The 24,197-nt window shown below is 35.2% G+C and overlaps 1 protein-coding gene across 2 annotated transcripts in view; it reads right to left on the reverse strand.

Annotated features, from left to right (window-relative positions):
• CNTN1 (contactin 1) overlaps positions 1-24,197 on the reverse strand; it is a 371,087-nt gene that overhangs the window by 38,285 nt on the left and 308,605 nt on the right. For both annotated transcript variants that reach the window (XM_079938240.1, XM_079938239.1), the window contains 3 exons: positions 17,194-17,380; positions 7,632-7,744; positions 6,680-6,836 (listed from right to left, as the gene is read on the reverse strand). In XM_079938240.1, coding sequence (XP_079794366.1) covers positions 6,680-6,836; positions 7,632-7,744; positions 17,194-17,380 — 457 coding nt within the window. The remainder of the gene's footprint in view (positions 1-6,679; positions 6,837-7,631; positions 7,745-17,193; positions 17,381-24,197) is intronic.

Here is a 24,197-nt window from a genome sequence, read left to right on the forward strand (position 1 = left end):
AAAGTAATTCAGTTTTATATATATATAGTTTTATATTATTTTCCATTATAGTTTATTACAAGAGACTGAACATAGTTCCCTGTGCTATACAGTAGTTACTTGTTGTTTATCTATTTTATATAGAGTACTGTGTATCTGTTAATCCGAAACTCCTAATTTATCCCTCCCCCACCCCCTTTCCCCTTTGGTAACCATAAGTTTGTTTTCTATGTCTGTGAGTCTTTTTCTGTTTTGTAAATAAGTTCATTTGTATCATATTTTAGATTCCACATATAAGTGATATCATATGATATCTGTCTTTCTCTGTCTGACTTAGTTCACTTAGTATGATAATTTCTAGGTCTACCCATGTTGCTGCATGTAAGCTTCGGAAGGGCTTGCCAATTATTGTAACCAGTAACCTAGCAGAATGCCTGACATATTGTAGGTGTTCAGTAGATGTTTAATGAATGAATCAATTTCCTGGAGAGCAAAAGTATTATACAAATATGGACTATTTTAAGAGTAAGGTTTATTTATCAGAGGAAAATACTATTTGCACATTGTAACACTGAAGTATAGCTTTAGAGACTAAGACCAAATTTTATAAAACAAAATTATTTTGGTAGTAAGTAAATCTTGGAGTATTATTTTTAATTTTCCCTTCTATTTTTATAATGTATTCCACTGATTAATTTTCCTATCAAATTATGTCTGAATCTAAGTAAACAAATTATGTTGGGACTGTTGTGTGAATTTACTAGTAGCTAAAAAAACCATTGGGGAAGATTCAGGAGAACCTGAGTTAATTTAGATGCAGAGATGCCATCCATGGCCTGACAAAGTGGCAAAATCTGCTTCTAGAACTACTGCTTAAAGCTTCTGAAGGGTAAGTAAACCTCTGAGAATTCCCTTTGCTGGGAGTTCCTAGCCCTATCCATCAACTGCTGAAACAACCCTGAGTCATTCATAGAGCTACATTAACAATAATCAAGGCAGTCACTGTTCTAAGTCAAATTTAGAAATGCGAAAAAATATTAGTTTGTTCAGATAACTTCTCGTCCTTTTTCATGTTTTTTGTAAAACTAGGAGTGCTATACAGTTGGAAAGATTTTAAGTGTGTAGTCAGGACTGAATGGTAATAAAAGGAATTTATATTTTAGAGGTAATTTTCTTTTATTTTTATTTATTTATTTATTTATTTTTTGCGGTACGTGGGCCTCTCACTGCTGTGGCCCCTCCTGCCGCGGAGCACAGGCTCCGTAGGCACAGGCCCAACGGCCATGGCTCACGGGCCCAGGCGCTCCATGGCATGTGGGATCCTCCCAGACCAGGGCATGAACCCGTGTCCCCTGCATTGGCAGGCAGACTCTCAACCACTGCGCCACCAGGGAAGCCCTAGAGGTAATTTTAAATGTAAGCTACTTGTCAGCCTAGAAATACATAGGTTGAATTCACCCTCTTAAACTCTTGAATCCCACACAACATGTAGCAAAGTAAAGCAAAATATTTGGTAATTTCAAAATAGTTAGGGTGATAGCATTTCATGAATGATAATATCTGATTGTGTCATAATTACAAATACAAGACTTTAAAGTTATGATGATGGACCTACAAGAATGGCAAGCAACTGTAACATTATTGTCATATACCATTCCAAAATTTTAGGTTAGTAGTTAATTTATTTATTGACATCTATTTTTCCGAATGATACAGGACATTTACAAAGTTACAGATTTGGGGATCACTTAATTATATAGCATCCTGTCATTAAAGAAGGCAGGATAAAGTAAACCTAAGACCACCATGCATATTACCCTCTCCTTCTATATACAGGCTATTGTACAAAATTAGATGCTCAAACTATTTTAGATTTTTGAAAATGCTTACCAAGGATATTTTGCAAAATTGCTGACATTAATTCTTTATGAATTTTAATTTCATAAAGCATGAATTAAATCTAAACATTCCGACTATCCTCTTGTTCCTTTTATACTACACTACTTACATGGGTAATGGAGAAAGGAGCATGTGAGTAATGGAATCAAACATCTAAAGGTTCCACCTAAAGACTGGGTTACTAGCCCTTTGTCTTCTGCTACTGGGAAGAAAGGACAAAGTGAAAAAAAAATGTGTTTTTCATCAGTATTGAAGTCAGTGGCTTTGGTTTTATATATATAGTTTAACTTAATAGCTTGGAGTTACCAAAAATAGTAGGTTAAATGTTTAGATTACATCATCTATGGTGACATCAGGATAAATTACAGATTTATTCAAAGACATGAAGTCAACAAAATAAATATATAGTACCTTTAAATCAAGTGGAAAAGATGCCTTGTTCTTTTAGAACCTACCCTAGACTTTACCACTACCCTTTTTCCAGTCCAGACCATCATCATCTTAATCCTTCTATGGCAATAACTTTGTAATTCATCTCCTTATATCTTACTCCCCTACTATATATATTTTCCATAATCACGAAAGTTATTTTTCAAGTGCAAATATCTTATCATATTACTCCCACCTTAAAGATTTCAAATGACTACTTTTTGCCCTCAGGAAGAAGTCCAGACTCTAAAATGTCCTTGAAAGTCTTCATTTGACTAAGATAGCTATAGTGTGTTTAAAACTAAAAGGAAAATAAAAGCTCAAAGTATGCACATTCACACATTAGTAATGAAATACACGCTTCTCTGTGGACATTTATTTATGACCAAAGGTCCTTGTTAATCTATGTTCTAACATTTGTAAGTGAATATGTCATAAACTAAATTAATTTATTAAAATTTATATTTAGAATATTGTAGCTATCTTCACCAGATTCTTAATTTAACTCACAATGATCTATAAAACAAAAGATTCTTAAAAGACAATATAGAATGTATTAGACATAGTATGTTTGTGACGAAACATTTACAGTATTATGTTTGCCTCACTGTGAGCTATAAACATCTGATAGGGAACAATTTATTAAGACAGCAGCTGACAGTGTTCAGGTCAGAGATAAGTGGAGTTACAGATTACCATGTCTAATAAATTTTCTAGAATTCTTAATCTTTGTAAGAATCAAACTTGTGGATGAGTATGTCATAATGTAAATCACGTACCCAATGGGAAAGCATTATCAACATTCTAGACATCTAAATTATAGTTTAAGTTGCCAAATTATTCTTACTCTATAGAGAAATCATGAATTTATTCAAGAATTATTTGTTAAAACCCTGTTATGTGCCAGATATGTCCTCTGAGTGCTGGGGATTCAAGGGTTGAACAAGGCAGGCAAGAACTTGCCTCCTCAGAGCTTACATTCAAGTAAAGATAAAGATAGACAATAAACAGTATAAATTAATAAGATAATTCTAAATAGCTATAAATATTATGAATAAATTTTAAAAGTGACATGATATGACAAAACATTGGAGTAGAGGGCTATCTTACATTGATGGCTGTATAATAATTCTTCATTGAGAAGGTGACATCTGAGCAGAAACAAAAATGACAAGAATGACCTGCTGTGCCAAGATCCAGAGAATCCCAGGCAGCAGCAAGAAAAAGTACAGGTGATTAAAGGTAATACGAACAATGTTGGTATGTTCAAGAAGCAAAAAGAGGTCAATGGACCAAGGGTGAAATCAATTAACTGAGGGGAGAGAGTTTGGCAGGGCCAGATTATAAAGGTAGGTGGTGAGGAATTTAGATTTCATTTTATAGGATATCTTTCTAAGAGGAAAGTTATATGATTTGACATGTTTGAAAGGATCAGTCTGGCTGCTGCATAGGGAATGGACTATAGGAAGTCAAAACTGGCAGCCTAAAAAATTTTTAGAATTGTCATAGAGCCAGCGAGGAATGATTGTGATGTGGACTTGAAGGCATGTGGAAATGTACAAATGGTAGTACATTTTAAGTATGTAAACTATGCCTCACATATTTTAGGCATTTAATGTATATTTGTTGAATGAATGAATCAATGAATGGACAGCATAATGTTATAAATATGAAAATGTAGCAGTGTATTATATTCATGGCTACATATTTTAGGCATGAAAACTGAAACAAATGAAAGTACTGGGAATCTTTTAAACTTATGAGAAAGCTTAAAATTTTCATTTGTATTTAAATGCTTTTCTCACTACAAATAATTTAAAAAATTTGAAAATAAATCCAAACTTAAATGAGAAAATTCTAGAATGGTGCTATTCACCAAACATCTGACATTTCCTAATGTTAATTCTACAGGTTTTTTTTTTTTTTGTACAGTTATGGTCAGATTGAGATAAATAATAGAAATTCTGCATTAATAAGAATATTTTCCATTATTTAGCAAAAAAAGAGGAAACTATGTTTGAGGTTTCTAAAAAACCATACTCCGTGTCTTCTGCACATGGGCTGTTTACACTGGGCAATCAGACTATAAACTTGGTGTGCTGCAGCTGGTCCATACTACCTTCCAAAAGGCAACCATCACATTTTAAGGAAGTTTAAGTTAGTTGTTGAAAACACTGTTATTAAAATTGAAATTATGTAAACTTATTAGTTAAATGAAAAAGTTTAAAACAAAGGTAGTAAATATTCAGTCTCTTCACTTCGTAATTATTTACTACATTTTAATTGTCTTCAGTGCTCTTGAGGTTATGCCTGTTGCGTCTGTATGGTGACAATCCTATCACAGTGTGCTCCTAACCACTTCTTTCCAACTCCACATTTAGTGACATCATGTGGGAAGCTTGAAATCGGACATGATGAAATATTTGCATCACAAAAATTGGCAAACACGATAAACCAGGGCTTCCTCCTACCCAGGAGAGTCAATTGTTTAACATTTACCAGCACACCACTAATGTACTAATGCTACTGTCACTGCTACAGCATCTGTCCCTGCTAAGAACTTCTATAGTCTAAATTCCAGAAACTACGTTCTGCTTTGCATTAGGAATGAATCAAGGGTAAAAATGAAGAGAGCAACAGTGTTCCACTGCTGGCTTTTAGACAGGGAAGGTCAGTGTTCAAAAGTACTTTACTTAGTTCGTTTGCATTTTACCACCCTCAAAATAATGTCCACATTTGCCTCTCATTTCCTTTTGTGAAACAGCCCTGCTAAGTGTGAAACTATGGAAGCTGTGTGTTATCAAAGTTCAAAATTTAGAAAAAGTTTCAAAGATAAAAAGATGCCATTTTCTCCTATTAAAATAGTGATGACTTAAAAGAAAGAGACTAATGTTGGAATGGTGCAACATTAGTACTCATACACAATGATAATAGGAATATAAGTTGATAAATATTTTAAAATAAATTTTGAAATATAGAAGTAAAACTCTTTAACTTATTGTTTAAATTTAACCTGCAGAAAGATTATTTAAATTTAACCTGCAGAAATATTTATAAAAATGCACTCAAAATAGTGTTATTTATGATAGGAAAAACTGAAATGGGTAGATAACTTTTGTACATTTGTTTGAGAGAATATTATGTATAATTTTAAATAAAATGCATAAAGTTTTCAATGACATGGGGGATGTTCATAGAACATAATTGATAAAATTTGGATATGACACAATATATTAAATCACATGAAACTATATATGTATATAGGGTAACTAAAAGTAAATTCCACTGAACATTAGTTAAGCAGTTAGTGTTTGGAATATGACTATTTTCTTTTCCTTTCATATTTTCACAATTTTCTAAAAAGACATAATAATACTGTCTAAACTAAAAGTATTTTCAATGTAAATAATTTGAATTTATAAGAAAACCTAAAATTTCCATTTGTATTTACATGCTTTCTCACTGCAAATACTTTAAATAATTTGCAAATAAATCCAAACATATTTTTAAAAAGTCTAGAATAGTACTATTCACCTAACATCTGACATTTCCTAATGTTAATTCAACAGTTTCTTTGCATAACCATGATTGGACAAAAAACACTGGAATTGTTTCAAAGGGTTTTTATTTTAGGTTCATATGTAACATATTCATCTATTTAGCTATAAATCACCAAATTTTCTTCTAAATCAATTATTGCCATCTTTGCTTTAGCATATTCTAGCACTTCATAGTCTCATAAAATTCTCAAAATGACCTCAATTTTAATTCAATATAATTAAACTATACCATGCATACAGCGTGAGTGAAAATATCAAAATTTTTAAAATTAGTAGAGTTCTACAGGAAGAAATAACTGCCTTAAATATTTATTTCAAATTAACCAATGCTGTGAGAAATAATTAGAGTCTGCAGAAAAGGAATAGCTATACTGAGACAAATAGACATACTGGTAAAGGAAGGAACTATCATCTACTGTCTTTCTATCTTATTATATTAATATGTGTAAGATAAAGAAAAGGGGGTGAGAAGAATACTGATAGTTGTCCAGTGAATTTCCTTTTGATATAAGAGAATTTTGGATATTATTATCTAATGATCTAGTATTATGTACCATTTTAATGCATTATGGTATTTTAATTGTGCTTTGCTGTCCAGATAATAACCAATAGGTATCTGATAGGTTGCAAATGTACTTTGTGACTCATAAAGGGAGAAGTTTCAAGTTTCAGGGCATCCTTACCATTTCAAATCTCCTTACAAATGATACTGATATTAGTGTGAATATCAGTCCCACATTTACCCTTGAGAGTCATATGGGCCTAGAACTTACGAGTACTTAATTAAAACGTGCCTTAAATGATTGGCTTACCTGAAATTTTGACTTGAGACACCACTCCATCTCCTCCATCACTGTGTGCACGAACCTCTACAACATATTCTCCATCCCTGGGGATTGGGACTTCTATGGAGTGTTTATGAGTTGAATACAGCTTGCCATCATGCTGGCCATCAGGTCTATAGAGTACCTTTAAAAGTTTCAAAATATTTATGTTTAATAAATTGGCAATAAGGAGTCAATGCCCTAACATTAAAACCAGAATAAAAACGCTTATACTTTTATTAATTAAAAAAAAATCTTAGGGAACTGTGTGTAATACTAGCTGGAAAATTCATGTTATTTTTAATTCACAGAAATTGATTTCATCTATTTTTAGGGTGATCCAAGAGGATGCATCTTAAGCATCTAAATTTTATTTTTTGAAATTACCAAAATAGAGAGAATGTGTCTTTTTATGAAAAAGGTAAAAAAATGAGGGCTCTTTCAATATATTAAATTAGTCTAAAAATTGCCTAGTAATTAAAATTTTTTCACACTGTTTCTAAAAGTTAGTGTTGACTGAAAAATGTGATAGTGTGATATAGAGAATATATAGAAATAACCTTTTTTTCCATTTTTGTTCATTTACAGAGGGTACCTCATACATCAAAGAATTCACTGTGTGCTTGGTGACACTATCTTAATCATTGTCAAACAAAAATGGATTCTTTCTTTCTCTCTTTTTTAAACACCAATTATTCTAACAACTCTATTCTTTAAAGCAGTTATTCTATCTTGCTCATTTGACATAGTATTTTTCTAGAATTCACTGAATATCTTTTCTCATTTCAAAATTTATCATGTCATCTGATTCTGCTTCACAGCTAGAATAAAAGAGAGCTGGATAGGTTTTGGCAAAAAAAAAAAAAAAAAAAACAAACATCAGTCACTCTTTGTAAGAATGAAGCTTGTGTGGGAAATAATCTAGTAATCTTTTATATACCTTATATCCTGTCACTGTGGATTCATTTGACAGTGCAACCACATGATCCCAGGTGATTATGTAGCGTGAACCAGACCTTACGGAACTGATGATCCTTGGAGGCTGGCTTGGAGCTGTGAAAGTAATAACATGCAACTGATAGTCACCATATCCAATTTCAATTCTGCAAGCTGTATCACATTGGGAATTATAATACTGATAATGACGTGACAACAACAATGGCTAATTCTGATTTTGTACTGTTTGCCTGGCACTATGGTATGCACTTTACATCCATGGGTTCATTTAATGCACTGGGACCCTGGGAGGTAGGTAATAAAATGATCTCTTATTCTCTTCTCATCAACCTTCATTTGGATGTCTCTCTCCACCAGTCTTTTTCTTTTTCTTTTTTTTTTTTTGCAATACGTGGGCCTCTCACTGTTGTGGCCTCTCCCGTTGAGGAGCACAGGCTCCGGACGCGCAGGCTCAGCGGCCATGGCTCACGGGCCCAGCCGCTCCGCAGCATGTGGGATCCTCCTGGACCGGGGCACGAACCCGCGTCCCCTGCATCGGCAGGCTGACTCTCAACCACTGCGCCACCAGGGAAGCCCCTCCACCAGTCTTTTGAAACTTCTGTTTTCAAGGTCTTCAATCATCTCCACTTGGCCAAATCTAATGTCACTTTTTTATTCTTTTAAAACTTAGCATCTTTGCAGTATTTCACAGAGTTGACCTTCCAATTCTTTCTTGAATATCTTTTCTTAAATTTCATAATCTCTTATAATCTTTCCTCCTATCTCTCAGGTTCTTCCTTCTCATTAATCATCCTTTGCTAGCTCCATGTCCTCTGCCCAGTTTCCAAATGGTGGAATGACTTAGGACTTGATTCTGAGCACACTCCTCTCCTCTATATATGAATCTTCTTTAAACCTCTCACCTGGGCCCATGGTTTTGAGTACACACAATTTTATCTCAAGCTCGTCTCTCTCTCGACCTCTAGACATGTATGTGCAACTTCCTATCTCCTCCTAAATGTCTAAAAGGTTTCTCAAATGCAATATAATCAAGACAGAACATTTACTATGTACCCCCAAATCTGTCTTTCTGTGAGACTTTACCATATTTACTAAATGGTACAACCAAACCCCCAATTTCTCAAGCCAAAATCGATTCAGTCTTCCATTCCATTTATTGCCAACATCCAAATTAGCTGCAAATTTTCAACTCTGCCTGCTGAAAATTTTCCACTTCTTTCTATCTCCATTATCACCTAATGCTGGCTACCAACGTTTCTTCCTCAAATACTAAAAAAGGTCTCCTAATTTGCTATTCTGCTTTCACTTTTATTCCACCAATATCCATTGTCTACCCAGAATAATTTAAAAAAACCATAAATTAGATATCACTCTCTGCCTTACTATCTTCCAATGATTTCTTATCACACTTAGAAAGAATTTAAACTCCTTACTATGATGTATAAGACCCTTCTTATTATGACTCCAGCACACTTCTTCCTCCTCAACTCAGAGCCTATGCTCTGGAACTATTGGCCTTTCTACAAGTAAAGCATACCGCACTCTTTTCATATAAAGGCTTTGTGCTAGTTATTTTATCTGCCTGATAGAATCTCCTCTGCAAAGACTTCCTTCTTATTACTCATATCCTAGGTCAAATGGCATCTTCTCTAAGAGGATATTCCCAACCATCAGATTCGAATTTGGCTCCCACCCAGGCAGTTTTAAATTGTATTATCTGTTTATTTATTGTATTTTATTTATTACTTAATTCTAATTGAAGTGTAGTTGATTTACTATATTATATTACTTTCAGGTGTACAACAGTGATTCAATATTTTTATTGATTCTACCGCTTTAGAAGTTACAAAATATTGGCTATATTCCCTATGCTGTACAATATAGCCTTGCAGTTCATTTATTTTATATATAGCAGTCTGTACCTCTTAATCCTACCCCTATTTTACTCCACCCCCTTTCCCTCTCTGCACTGGCAACCACTGGTTTGTTCCCTGTATCTGTGAGTCTGCTTCTATATTGTTATGTTCGTTCATCTGTTTTATATTTTATTCCACATATAAGTGCTAGCATTAAGTATTTGACTTTGTCTGACTTACTTCACTAAGCACAATACCCTCCAGGTCCATCCACATTGTTGCAAATGGCAAAATTTCATTCCTTCTTTAATGGCTGATTAATACTCCATTGTATATATATATACCACAACTACTTTGTCCCTTCATCTATTGATGGACATTTAGGTTGCTTCCATATCTTGGCTGTTATAAATAATGCTATGAAGGCTGGAGTGCATGCATCTTTTCAAATTAGTGTTTTTATTTTCTTCAGATATATATCTAGGAGTGGAATTGCTGGATTTAAGTTTTTTGAGGACCTTCATATCACTTACCATAGTGGCTGCATCAATTTACATTCCAACCAATGATATACTAGGGTTCCCTTTTCTTCACATCCTTGCCAACATTTGATATTTGCAGTATTTTTGATGACAGCCATTCTGACAACTGTGAGGTGATAACTCATTGTGGTTTTGATTTGACTTGGTCAGTGATTAGTGATGTTGAGCATCTTTTCATGTGCCTATTGGCCATCTGTATGTCTTTTTGGAAAAATGCCTATTCAGATCTTCTGCCCATTTTTTTAATGGGTTGTTTGTTGTTTTGATATTGAGTTAAATGAGCTGTTTACATATTTTTGATATTAGTTGCTTATCTGTCATATAATATGCACATATTTTCTCCCACTCAGTAGGTTATCTTTTCATTTTTTCAATGATTTCCTTTGTTGAGCAAAAACTTTTAGGTTTAATTTGGTTCCATTTGTTTATTTTTGCTTTTGTTTCCTTTGCCTAAGGAAACAGACCCCAAAAAATGTCAAATAGTATTCAGCCTATCTTTTCTTATAGGAATTTTATGGTTTCTGGTCTTACATTTAGCTCTTTAATCCATTTTGAGCTTATTTTTGCATATGGTATTAAGAAAATCTTCTAATTTCATTCTTTTGCATGTATCTATCCAGTTTTCCCAGTACCACTTATTGAAGAGACTGTCTTTTCCCCTTTGTATACTCTTTTTTTTTTTTTTTTTTGTGGTACGTGGACCTCTCACTGTTGTGGCCTCTCCCGTTGCGGAGCACAGGATCCGGACGCGCAGGCTCAGCAGCCATGGCTCACGGGACAAGCCACGCTGTGGCATGTGGGATCTTCCCAGACTGGGGCACGAACCTGTGTCCCCTGCATTAGCAGGCGGACTCTCAACCACTGCGCCACCAGGGAAGCTCCTCCTCTTTGTATACTTTTGTTTCCTTTATCATATATTAATTGACTATAAGAACATGAGTTTATTTCTGGGCTCTCTATTCTGTTCTATTGACCTATGTGTCTGTATTGTGCCACTACCATACTGTTTTGATTACTGTAGCTTTGTAGTATAGTCTGAAGTCAGCAAGCATGATACCTCCAGCTCTGGTTCTTCATTCTCAAAATTATTTTGGCCACTCAGGGTATTTGTGGTTCCATAAAATTTTAGAATTATTTCTTCTAGTTGTGTGAAAATGTCATGGGTATTTTGATACAAATTTGCATTAAATCTTCTCTATTGATTTGTTTTGGTCTGAATTTTATTTATTTCCTCTCTTATCTTTATTATTTCCTTCTTTCTGTTGATTTTAGGCTCTGTTTCCTCTTCTTTTTCTAATTCCTTTAGATGGTAGTTTAAGTTGTTTATTCAGATAGTTCTCCTTTCTTCAGGTAGGCCTGTATGGCTACGAACTTCCCTCTTAGAACTACTTTTGCTGTGTCCCATAGATTTTGAAAAGCTGTGTTTTTATTTTCATTTGTCTCTAGGTATTTTCTGATTTTCTCTTTGATTTCCTTCATTGACCCATTGGTTTTTCAGTAGTATGCTTTTTAGATCCTTAGGTTTATGTTTTTCCCATTTTTCTTCCTGTAATTGTTTTCTAGTTTCATACCATTTTCACTATAAAAGATGATTGATATAATTTTTATCCTCTTAAGTTTTTTGAGATTTGTTTTTTGGCCTAGCATGTGATCTACTCTGGGAAGCATGCCATTTGAACTTGAAAGAAATGTGTACTCTGCTGTTTTTGGGTGGAATGTTCTATAGATATCTATTAAGTGCAACTGGTCTAATGTGTCATTTAAAACCACTGTTTCTTTTTTTTTTAATCTTTTTTTTTAACATTGTTATTGGAGTATAATTGCTTTACAATGTTGTATTAGTTTCTGCTGTATAACAAAGTGAATTAGCTATATATATACACATATATCCCCATATCCACTCCCTCTTGTGTCTCCCTCCCACCCTCCCTTCTCCACCCCTCTAGGTGGTCACAAAGCACCGAGCTGATCTCCCTGTGCTATGCAGCTGTTTCCCATTAGCTATCTATTTTACATTTGGTAGTGTATATATGTCAATGCCACTCTCGCACTTCATCCCAGCTTATGCTTGCCCCTCCCTGTGTCCTCAAGTCCATTCTCTATGTCTGAGTCCTTATTCCTGTCCTTCCCCTAGGTTCTTCAGAATCATTTTTTTTTTTTTTTGGATTCCATATATATGTGTTAGCATACGGTATTTGTTTATCTCTTTCTTTTTTTTTTTTTTTTTGCGGTATGCGGGCCTCTCACTTCTGTGGCCTCTCCTGCTGCGGAGCACAGGCTCCGAACATGCAGGCTCAGCAGCCACGGCTCACGGGCCCAGCCGCTCCACGGCATGTGGGATCTTCCCAGACCAGGTCATGAACCTGTGTCCCCTGCATCGGCAGGCGGATTCTCAACCACTGCGCCACCAGGGAAGCCCTGTTTTTCTCTTTCTGACTTACTTCACTCTGTATGACAGGCTCTAGGTCCATCCACCTCACTACAAATAACTCAATTCCGTTTCTTTTTATGGCTGAGTAATATTCCATTGTATATATGTGCCACATCTTCTTTATCCATTCATCTGTTGATGGACACTTAGGTTGCTTCCATGTTCTGGCTATTGTAAATAGTGCTGCAATGAACACTGGGGTGCATGTGTCTTTTTGAATTATGGTTTTCTCAGGGTATATGCCCAGTACTGGGATTTCTGGGTCATATGGTAGCTCTATTTTTAGTTTTTTAAGGAACCTCCATACTCTTCTCCATAGTGGCTGTATCAATTTACATTCCCACCAACAGTGCAAGAAGGTTCCCTTTTCTCCACACCCTCTCTAGCATTTATTGTTTGTAGATTTTTTTGATGATGAAGGCCACTGTTTCTTTATTGATAATCTGTCTGGATAATCTACCCATTGATGTAAGTGGGATGTTAAAGTTCCCTACTGTTATTGTATTAGTGTCAATTTCCCCCTTTATGTCTGTTAATATTTGATTTATATGTTTAGGTGCATACATGATAACAAATGTTATACCCTTTTCTTGTATCACTTCCTTTACCATTTCATTATATTATGCACTTCTCTATCTTTGTTATAGACTGTATCTGTTATGAGTATTGCTACCTCAGCTTTCTTTTAGTTTCCATTTGCATGAATCTCTTTCCATCTCCTCACTTTCAGTCTCCGTGTGTCTTTAGCTCTGAAGTGAGTCTCTTGTAAGTAACAGATAGATGGGACTTTTTGCCTATTTAATCAACCACTCTGTGTCTTTTAATTGGAGCATTTAGTGTATTGACATTTGAAGTGATTATTGATAGATATATACGTATTGCCATCCTGTTACTTGTTTTCTGGTTGTTTTGTAGTTGTCTTTTAGTTTCTTCCCTTGTGGTTTGATTTTCTTTATTGGTGTGCTCGTGTTCCTTTCTCTCCAGTTTTTGTGTATCTATAATTGTGGGTTTTGACTTGTAGTTACCATGGAGTCCATATATGTTGACCTACAACTATAACTACTTGTTTTAAACTGATAATCATTTAAATTCAAACACATTCTAAAAGATCTACTTTTTAAACTCCCCTCCACAAATTTTCTGTTTTGATGTCATATTTTGCTTCTTCATGTTTATCCTTTAAAAGTCTATTGTGGTTATAGTTGATTTTACAATTTTTGTTTTTTAATCTTCATAGTTGCTTATTTAAGTGGTGATCCACAGCCTTTACTATATATTGGCTCTTACTAGTAGGGTTTTTTCTTTCATATCAACTCTTACTACTTGTTGTAACCTTTTCTTTTCCACTTAGAGAAGACCCTCTAAAATTTTTTGCAAGGTTGGCTTTGTATTGATAAACTCTTTTAGTTTTTGCTTCTCCTATCTCTCCTTCAATTCTGAATGATAACCTTGCTGAGTAGAGTACCCTAGTTTGTAGGTTTTTCCCTTTCAGCACTTTAAATATATTATGCCACTCCCTTCTGGCCTGCAAAGCTTCTGTAGAAATATCAGCTAATAGCCTTATGGGGGTTCCCTTGTAAGTGATTCTTTGTTTTTCTCTTGCTGCCTTTAGAATTCTCTCCTTATCTTTAACTTTTGCCATTTCTTTATGATACGTCTTGGGTCTCTTTGGGTTCATCTTGTTTGGGATCCTCTGTGCTTCCTGTATCTGGATATCTGTTTCCTTCTTCAGGTTTGGGAAGTTTTCAGCCATCATTTCATCAAATACACTTTTGACCCCCTTCTCTCTTCTTCTGGGACCCGCATAATAAAAATGTTAGTATGGGGGCTTCCCTGGTGGCGCAGTGGTTAAGAATCTGCCTGCCAATGCAGGGGACACGGGTTTGAGCCCTGGTCTGGGAAGATCCCACATGCCGCGGAGCAACTAGGCCTGTGAGCCACAACTACTGAGCCTGCACGTCTGAAGCTTGTGCTCTGCAACAATAGAGGCCGCAACAGTGAGAGGCCCATGCACCAAGACGAAGAGTGACCCCGCTTGCTGCAACTAGAGAAAGCCCTCTCACAGAAACAAAGACCCAACACAGACAAAAATAAATAAATAAATTTAAAAAAATGTTAGTATGCTTGATATTGTCACAGAGGTCCCTTAAACTGTTCTCAATTTTTTAAAATATGTTTTTCTTTTGCTGTTCTGATTGGATTATTTCCATTATTCTATCGTCCAGATTGCTTATGTGTTCTTCTGTATCATGTAGTCAGCTGCTAATTCCATCTAGTGTTTTTCATTTCAGTTATTGCATTCTTCAGTTGTGACTTGTTCTTTTTAACATTTTCTAATTCCTAGTTAAGATCTTCACTGTCTTCATCTATTCTTTTCCCAAGTTCAGTTAGCATTCTTATTACTAATGCTTTAAACTCTTTATCTCTGCTTCATTAGTTGTTTTTTTACAGAGGTTCTTTTCTTTCTCTTTTGTTTGAAACTAATTTCTCTGTCTTCATATTTAACTTTCTCAGTCTCTTTGAAATTAGGTGAAACATTTAACTATTCAGTTCTTGAAGGAGTGTTCTTGTGTTGTAGTGCCCCTACCAATCTCTGTGTGTCCAGTGGCTTTGGTGGGAGAACTGGATCTGAAGTGAGCATGGGTCACATCTCCTCTTACAGTGTGCTGGTAACTATCATTCTGCTGGAATGTGGGGCTGGAGACAGAAGGACTAGATCCAGAGCCAGATGTGTACTGGAGCTTCTCCTATGCTCAGTGGCCATTACCATCTTACTGGGGGCAGTTTTGAGTCCCAAGGTGCTGGAGCAGAAGCCCTGAGGTTCAGGTCTAAGCTGGTTCCATTCCCTCTAAATGTGTCTTCTCCCTCCCCACAGCAACAGAATCATTGCCTCAGAGGGGAGCAGTGCTAGAGCAAGGGGGCCAGAGTGGGTGCCCAGTGCAGGCCAGAGCATGTGATAAGACAGTCCTGGCAAGCCAGTCAGAGCTTGAGACAGCTCCCAATTCGGAGCCTCTGTGAGCACAAGTAATGGCTGCCCTTGCCCCATTCAGATGCAGTGCTGTTTCTTTTCCAGTTCCTTCCCCCATAACTGCACACTCTCCTTGGCAATGTAGCCTTTGTCCTATCTGGGAACTTTTCTAAAGAAGGCAACTGGTGCAGATTGGGACACATGCTGGGAAAGCCCAAGGAAAGCCATCAGAGGATTTTCAATCTGATTTCTCTCTCTTGTTACCAGGAGTAAGCAACTGTGTGTGCACACTCTTCGTGAGTGGAGTCTTGTTTTCTACAGCCCTCTTGTAAGTCCCACTGGTGGTTTAATCTGCTATGGGGACTCATCTTCCTGGTGTTGAACTCCAGGGTTGGAGTGTCTGATATGTGGCTCAAAGCCCTCACTCCCCAGGAGATCTCTGACTCTGTGATATCCCCCTTCTCTTTTATGTCCTGTACTAGGGTCATGAGTCCCAACCTGATTACTTCTTCTCCCCTCCTACTTGACTCCATGTGGATATTACTTTACAGCCTTGGTCGTAGAAGAGTATTTCTGCCAATCTTCAGTTTGTTTTCAATGAGAATTGCTCCATGTCTAGATGTATTTTTAATGTGTTCATGGGGGGAGGTGAGCTCAGGTCCTCTACTCTGCCATCTTCGTCTCCTCCTCACATATCATCTGTTTATTCACTTTATTGTTCTGTCATCTGATGTTATACTTATTTATTTGTCATATTTCTCTCCCTCTCTCTCTTCCTCTCTTTCCATTAGTTTGCTAAAGGCTGTGAGAAGAGGATCTGGGTCTTGCTTCATCCTTTCTGTATTGTCAACACTTAGACCTGTTCTGGGCATGTAGCATATTTTTGATGAATGAATAAATTGAAAAAAGAACAAAGGAATGAATGCTCTTTTTACAAATTAAAAAGCTGAGGTTTAAAGATTTGATGTAATATGTCTACTGTCACACATTGAGTAAGTGATAGAGACAGATTTGAAACCCCTGTCTGATACCAAAGCCTGGATCTTACCACCATGTTCTATTATTTCATTAGAACTTTCTTTTCCCCCAAGTGAATTTCATTAATTTTCAAACTCTAATGGTAATCCTGTCTTCAAATTCTTGTGAAGTTTCCCTGAATTCTGAATATAAGTTCTCCTCCTCCATCTGTTCAACTTGGGTTCAAAAAAGAGCTATCATAGTGAAGTCAGGGAGATGGGTATGACAAAAAATGTGAGCAGGGTAGGTGGTCTTGTTATATTAACAATGAGAACATACGTAATAAGAGAGTGAACATAATGCTACAACATTTAACTTGTATTTGCATTGTACAGTGACGAAGGTTTTTAAATCAAAGCATAGAAAAATTATAGAATTTTCATTTTCTCATCTTTTTGATGCATTCCTATAAAACCAAGTTTAAAACAATAACAAATTAATTGTCTAATGATACAAAATTTTGTGGGCAGTCTTTACAAAGGGAGGTTCTGTAATGGAACATTAAATGTGTGAAGGTATTCTCCACATTTTTTCATCATCTACAATAACTATCAATGCTTTTGTTTGTTTTTGTTTTTGTTTTTTTAAATCTTGTGTGATTTTAAAGGTTAAAATTGAAAACCAAAAGTGCTCAGACTGCTAGGTAGTAATTTTCTCTCAAATATACCTGCATCATCACTGAATCAATTGGGAGTTTTTGACAAGTATAAAATGCAAATATTGAGACTCACGTGCTTTCTTGGTGAAGGTCTCAATCATATCACTGGGAGGTCCACACCCTGCGCTATTGCAGGCCCTGACTTCCATAAAGTACTGGGTGTCAGGCAGAAGGTTCTCCAGCCTGGCAGAGTATTCTTGGCTAGTGACTTGCACTCTGTGTGCAGCTGCTTCTTTATCATGGACAGCCCAGTACCGAATCTGCAAACATACAAGTTGAGTAATATTTTTTCATGATTCAGACACTTCAGTTGCAAAAAATTCTTTTCAAGTTGTTCTGACACTTGATGTTGGCTGAGCATCATATTCTCAAATGTTACTTAATGTTACTTACATTTCTATCAGTCTTAGAAAATGGCAAGGCACACAATGCATATCTGATTAGAAGTGTCAAAAGCAAATTAAAGGCTCACCTCATTGCCTGAAATAGTCACACACAGACGAAAAAAGAGAAAAAGCCAAAAAAATGTGCAAAGATTTGCTCTCAAACTATAAAACTGGTTTCTGTTTGGAAGTATTTGCCACAATAATTTATATAATTTATTTCCAGCTTTATTTGTGTTTACATGATTGCAAATTTGTTAAGACAAAAATAGTCATGAGGCCTAAACATGCTAGCTTAATTACTTTCTGCCAGCTTATTTCAGAAGTATGTATATAAAATTATTTCCTTTGAACTTATATAGAGGCCAGATATCAAAGAAATATTATACCTAATAACTTGATTAGTTGTAGAAGTTATCTTTAAAATAAGGTTTAAAAAATTTCATTCATGTTGTGATTAGAAATGATTACTTTTACCAACTAGCATATCAATGACAGCCTTCCTTGTCTCTTAAAGTTTAAGTAAAAGCTATGAATTATAATATTCATTCTTCTAATAAGGCTGTTTTATTGGTTAAAAATCTATAATTACATCTCAGTTATAAATAAAAAGGAGAGGATTGTTTATAAGTATACTGCAATTTTATATTTTAGATGCTCTGTCTATAAAACAATGGGATTTTAATTTCACAATTAACCAACATACTAGAAGATAATATCTAATATTTATATAATCCTGAAATGTTTATTTACATAAACACATAAAAAAACATTATAAAATGGAACTGGATGGCTCAAATTCCCTTAGTAACAAAGTGAGGTTTATATGAAGAATGAGCACATTTCAGAACAAAGGCTAGTTACTACTTGCTTATTGGTTTCCTTTGTGATATTTTTATTTTGTATACTAGGGCTCATTTTTTCTGATGCCAATAATATATTTCCTAATAGTTTTGATGGAATCTCTTTGGCTTTTCTATCCTCTGACCAGAAGGATGGCTTCAGAACCGAGGAAGTGGAATATTACAAGCGGCTCCAAAGGCAGATCTCAGTTGGCAGAGAAAAGACTTTATGAGGATGGGACCCTCCTTGTGAAGGCATGAGTTTCCTGGTGTTGGAAGCATCCAGGCAGTGCCTACATTCATCTGAGAAGGAGGAAGACGGCCTATATTTTAGTGGAAATTTGAACTGTGTGACACGTAAGGCCTCTTCCACTGTTTGACTGAAGAGAAATAAAATGAACATTTATATCCTAGTGAAATGCCAGGTACTAAAGTAGGATCATCCATGTATATTATTTTCTCAACAAACCAATAATGGTAGTATTTAGCCTGTTTTATAGCAATCAAAACTGACGTCCCCGAGGTTCAGACATTTTTATGTGGATACTTGTTGACTGAGAGCACATTTTAAAATTTTATTCATTCATTATAACAACTTTTCTATCCCGTTTAAAGAGGAGAAGATTTTTAACTAGACCATTTCTAAAAGACACTAAGTACTAAAATGAGGACTTAAAGTGACAAACTTTTTTGACAGTTTACCCAAAATTCCATGAGGCATTTTGGCAATACAAAAGGAAAGAACAAAATTTTCTTTAATTTACTCTTTGCATCTATATCTTAAATGGCCAATTACTTTATTCATCTGATTTTGGCAGGGATCTATATTACACAGTCTCCATTGAAATTCACAATAAATTTAAGCAGTGCCTTAGTTATGCCCTGGTAACTAGAGAACAGAGAGAGTTATTGAGTGTATCAAATAATCTCTGACTTTCTTATTTTAGAATATGAGATTTTTTACAGACACTTTTACAGTATTTTAAACCTCTACTAATGAAAGCATCTGATACAAAATTATTTTGGTTGAATAATCTGTCTCTCCTTAATTTAAAGCATACCTTTAGATTTAACTTGCAATGTTTTCAAAGAATTCTAAAATAAATAGTGGATATATGTAAAATGTAGCATTATTATTTTTTTTCATCTGAACTAGGCACTGGCCATGCACTTAGAAATAATTTCCAAATAGATAATTTGGACCACTGTGTTTGATCCCTGAAGTAAGTTGCCCATTGTGGTGAAGAACCAATATTAATCTGTGAGAAAATTGTTTGGAGTGAAGAGTTGAACCTGTAGTCATGCAGCAGAACAAATGCACTCGTTTTGATTAATCACTAGGGAGACCAAAAGGCAGCCTGGATGAACTAGTGGAAAAAAATAAATAAATGAAGCAGGTCCTGCTTTATGGACAGCAGACCATAAATTCATTTTCACATGCTAGAGCAACATATAGTATATTTATTTCTATTTAACACTGTGGCATTATATAAATTTAATTCTTTATTTACATGTTCCTAAAATCTCCACAACACCCCATGTCTAGTGTTAACTTATCTTAGTGCTTATTAAACAATTATGGAATTACCCCATTACTGGTCTCTACTATTGCTAGGTTATAAACTCCTTGAGGACAGGTATTCATTATTTCGAATGCTGTGTACATAGGACTGCATTTGATGTATGGCACTCATTCATTCATTGAACAAATATTTTCTGGGTATCTACTTTGTACCAGCTATGTGCTAGATGCTAGGAATATAGTAGTAAACCAAGCAAACATGTTTTTTTCCTCCATAGATCTTATAAATAAAGTAAGAAATCAAAATGTTTAAGTTCACATAAAATTACTAATATATTTGAGAGGATGATCTAAGTGTATAATTTTGTCCCAAGAAAATTTACTCTTTATAACAGTATTGGGAAGCTGGAAAGAAAAGCCTCAGAAAAAGGGCTAAATCATATAACAAAGAATAATTATAATTTCCATACATTTATGAACTACAATAATACCACTTTTGTACAAAGATAATAGTTATATCCCTTCCGAGGAAAATTTAAGAAATTTGTAGGAAAAACAGCTCTTTAATCTCATTTTCTCCAAAGAGGCTTAGAATAAAACCTGGATGTTACAATTGTGGAAGTATTTAAAGATATTTAGTACTTTTGAAAATTAGGCTTGCTCCATTTTATTATTTTCCACTTCAGTAAACTTTTGTATCAGATTTCCAAACTTTCTTCTTCAAATTCTGAATTTTCTGAAAAAAATACCTTCTGACAGCTGAGTATTCTTTTGTTATGGATTTAATATAGTTTTTAGGGAAAAAAATCTAAATACAGTTATTTAAGTGAAAAATATCTAAAAAAGATATTATATAATAACTTTATATTATCCAGATCCCAGACTAATTCAAGTATTAGTGCATTCTATGGGTTAGGAATAGTAATAATATATATCACTCAAAATCTGTATTCTCACACTTCTTGGAACCTATTCAAAGTTCTTTTTTATTCTAGCCATTGGTGCAGGAACCAAACAATTCTATGTAGGCTTCAACCAGCTTCCCATAAGTACTACCAGTTAGCAGTTTTCCTCTGCTATTGCTGCTAACTTCTCACTCCCTGTCTTGGGTCATCCTTGATGCTGCAGTGTGAACCTTGTCCTGCAATCATTGCAGGGAGGGGAGGTAATACCCCTGGGGCCACTCTTAACCAATGGGGAATAGCAGTGGATGAACGCTTCCCCTTTCATTCTATGTGGGGTAATTCTCAACCACATTTATGAAGCTCCTTAAAGATCACAAGGGATGGAGTACCAGTGCCCACAGTGGTTGCCAACAAGATAAAGCATTTTTCTAACCCTCTCCTGTTCATTCTGCTTTTTCCTCATATCTGCTCCCTGGGATCATATTTAAAACAAACAACAATAACAACAAAAACACTAACTTCTTCTATACCTGTGTGTCAGACTTTGCTTTGGGGAGATCCAGATGAAGATAGATGCCTTCTCCAAAATAAGAAAATACAGCACTTCCTAAATATGAGCTTATGCTCACCATAATAATTTAACTTTTAAAGACATCTGTGTAAACTACTCAGGATGGTTAATCTTTTAAGATAGTTGTGAAATCAATCATCAGCATTAATCTCCAATTCAGCTGCTAAGAGGTTTTGTATTTATTATTCCTGATAGAATATTTTACTTGTTTTCATTAAGTGAATTCTTTACCTGCTGGGTGAGTAAACTAAGTCTTTTGTGGATTCCTGGGCAGGAGCCCAAATTTCTAATAAGCCTTTGATAAGAAATACTTCTTGCATTCTTCTAGTTCACCTACACTGCAGGAAATTAAGATTAAAAGTGGGGAGCTCTTTAACTAGGCCAGGGAGGGAAAAGAATAAAACTTAAACTTTCTACAAGATACACTTTAAAACCACAAGGGATTTTTTTAAATCCAGTTGCCAACAGTTCTCACTTGAAATGTCAGGAAATTAACCTTGAGATGGGGTCAATCACACAGGACTTGGGCTTTTCCAACTTTTAATTTATCTTATTTTATTAATGTCCTGCTTTTTTTCTCTGTTTCTTTATAACTTAGACCCATAGTACATTTTCATGGGAAGTGCAGTAGGATATTAGTTTTCTTGATCGTCTATCTTGTTAAACCACCGGCTTCTTCCTTCACATTTAAAAATAGTAACAATAACCGCATTATAGTGAGTCAAGCTTTTCCCCCATAAAGGGGCATTTTCTTACAAGAGAATAAATGTTACAGATTTTCTCTTTTAAGCTTTCATGCTTGTCTCTTTGATATTTAAAGCTCTGTATGAAAGACTTAAAGGCTTTTTAAAGAAAGAATAAATTGAAACAATAATTCTATGATTTATTTCCAACTTTTTTTTTTTTTTTTTTTTGAGGTACGTGGCCTCTCACTGTTGTGGCTTCTCCCGTTGCGGAGCACAGTCTCCAGACGCACAGGCTCAGCGACCATGGCTCACAGGCCCAGCCGCTCTGCGGCATGTGGGATCCTCCCGGACCGGGGCACGAACCCGTGTCCCCCACATCGGCAGGCGGACTCTCAACCACTGCGCCACCAGGGAATCCCTTCCAACATTTTTAATTAACCATTCTCTGGAGAGGCAAGACCTAGGTTCAAGTCAGTTTATACCAATTATTACTCAGATAAATGTTTTTAACTTCAAGTTCTTCACCTTTAAAATGGAGAAAATAATAGTGTTTATCTCCTGGGATTGTGTGGATTCAATACGATGAGCTTAATTTAATGTTTGACATCATAGGGCTCAACAAATATTATCATTCTTATCATTATTAACATTATCATCATTGTCATCATCATCATCGTCATCATTGTCTTCAAATGTCCAATGATATAAAACAGGGAAAAGTGTTAAACACAGGTTATTTCATTTATTCCACACAACAGGATATGAGGCATTGATACTCTCAGCTTAAAACGTGAGGAAACTAGGGCCCAGAAAGTTTGAGTAAATTTTCCACAGTTTCTAAGTGACAGAGCTGAGAGATAACCCCACGTCTGTTCAGCAGCAGAGCTCATAATTTTCTAGTATGGAGTTGTGAAACGTCAGAAATCTGTGAAACTAAACTTCTCCACGGCATACAGTTTTTGATCATTTGAGAAAATCTTAGCTGTTAAGATTATTTTTTGCTATTTAATTGAGAATCCTCTACTTAGCTTATTCCGCATCAAGAGTGTATATTCTGATTATTGTCTAAATTCACTGGTGCCAGTGCATTGTTTCACATCTTATATTTCCATTTTACTCTGCATGTCAGAAGTTATAAAATAGTCAACATATAATTCTCAGACAAAGAAAATACCTATTTCTGTGGCATGTTTTTAGCAAAGTAATAATACATCTTTAGCACTTTGAGTTAATGCATGGGTTATATATTAAATAATCACTTTTTTCTCTTTTTTGTTGCTTACAAATGAACAATATTAAAAAAAGAAGAAACCCTAAGTCCAAAATATGGCTTGAAAACTCTAAATATTGATGTGTTCTCCCAAGATACCTCAGACTTATTTATTACAGTGCTTTCTAACATCTAGTGAATTTCTCTCTCTTTTCCGTTTCCATTTCTTTTCTACCAGATGCAAATGTAAGTTTAATAAGTTATGAATATTGGAACTTCACAGTCCACTCCTATAATTCCACTCTCTTGGTGACAACTTCAGCTGATCACTTGCAAAGATGATCTGAAAACACTTTAACATCTACCCAAATCATAACCTATGATACCAAGAAAAAAAGCTTCCTGTTAGTTTGTGAGTTTAAAACTTAAAACCTGGGGCTGCTTTTGTGGTTCTATCTCAGAAACAGGGTCTTGAGAAAGCCAGGTTGCAGCACTTTATTTAAGTATATTAGTGCTAACTAAGGCCAGTTGTTGAATCTCTTTGGCATCCATTTTCTCATCTGCAAAGGTAGGACGATGTCAGTTCCTCTTAATTTTCACTCTTTGTGCTTAAAAATATGAGACGACTTCACTTTTCCTACAAAATCAAGTCTAAATTTCATATTAAAGATCCCAGCAGAACTAGCTTCAATTCCCCAGGTCTTATTTCCGTTGACTAAGACAAGTCCTCCCCTATCCTTCTGGATAAATCCTACTACACTTTTAAGACTTATTTTGAAGGAAGTTTCCTTTGAGACATTTTGAATGTTGTCAATTTTCTGCCTTCATAGATAACATAATGGGATACATATTTAGTATATTTAGAAGTGTTTCCTTTGGAGGGCTTTTTGGAAGTGGAACTAATGAGTCAAATAGGGTAAAAAAAATTAAATTACCAAACTACCAAAATGATTTCCCA

Source organism: Stenella coeruleoalba, assembly GCF_951394435.1.
Source record: "Stenella coeruleoalba genome assembly, chromosome: 11".
Taxonomy (NCBI): domain Eukaryota; kingdom Metazoa; phylum Chordata; class Mammalia; order Artiodactyla; family Delphinidae; genus Stenella; species Stenella coeruleoalba.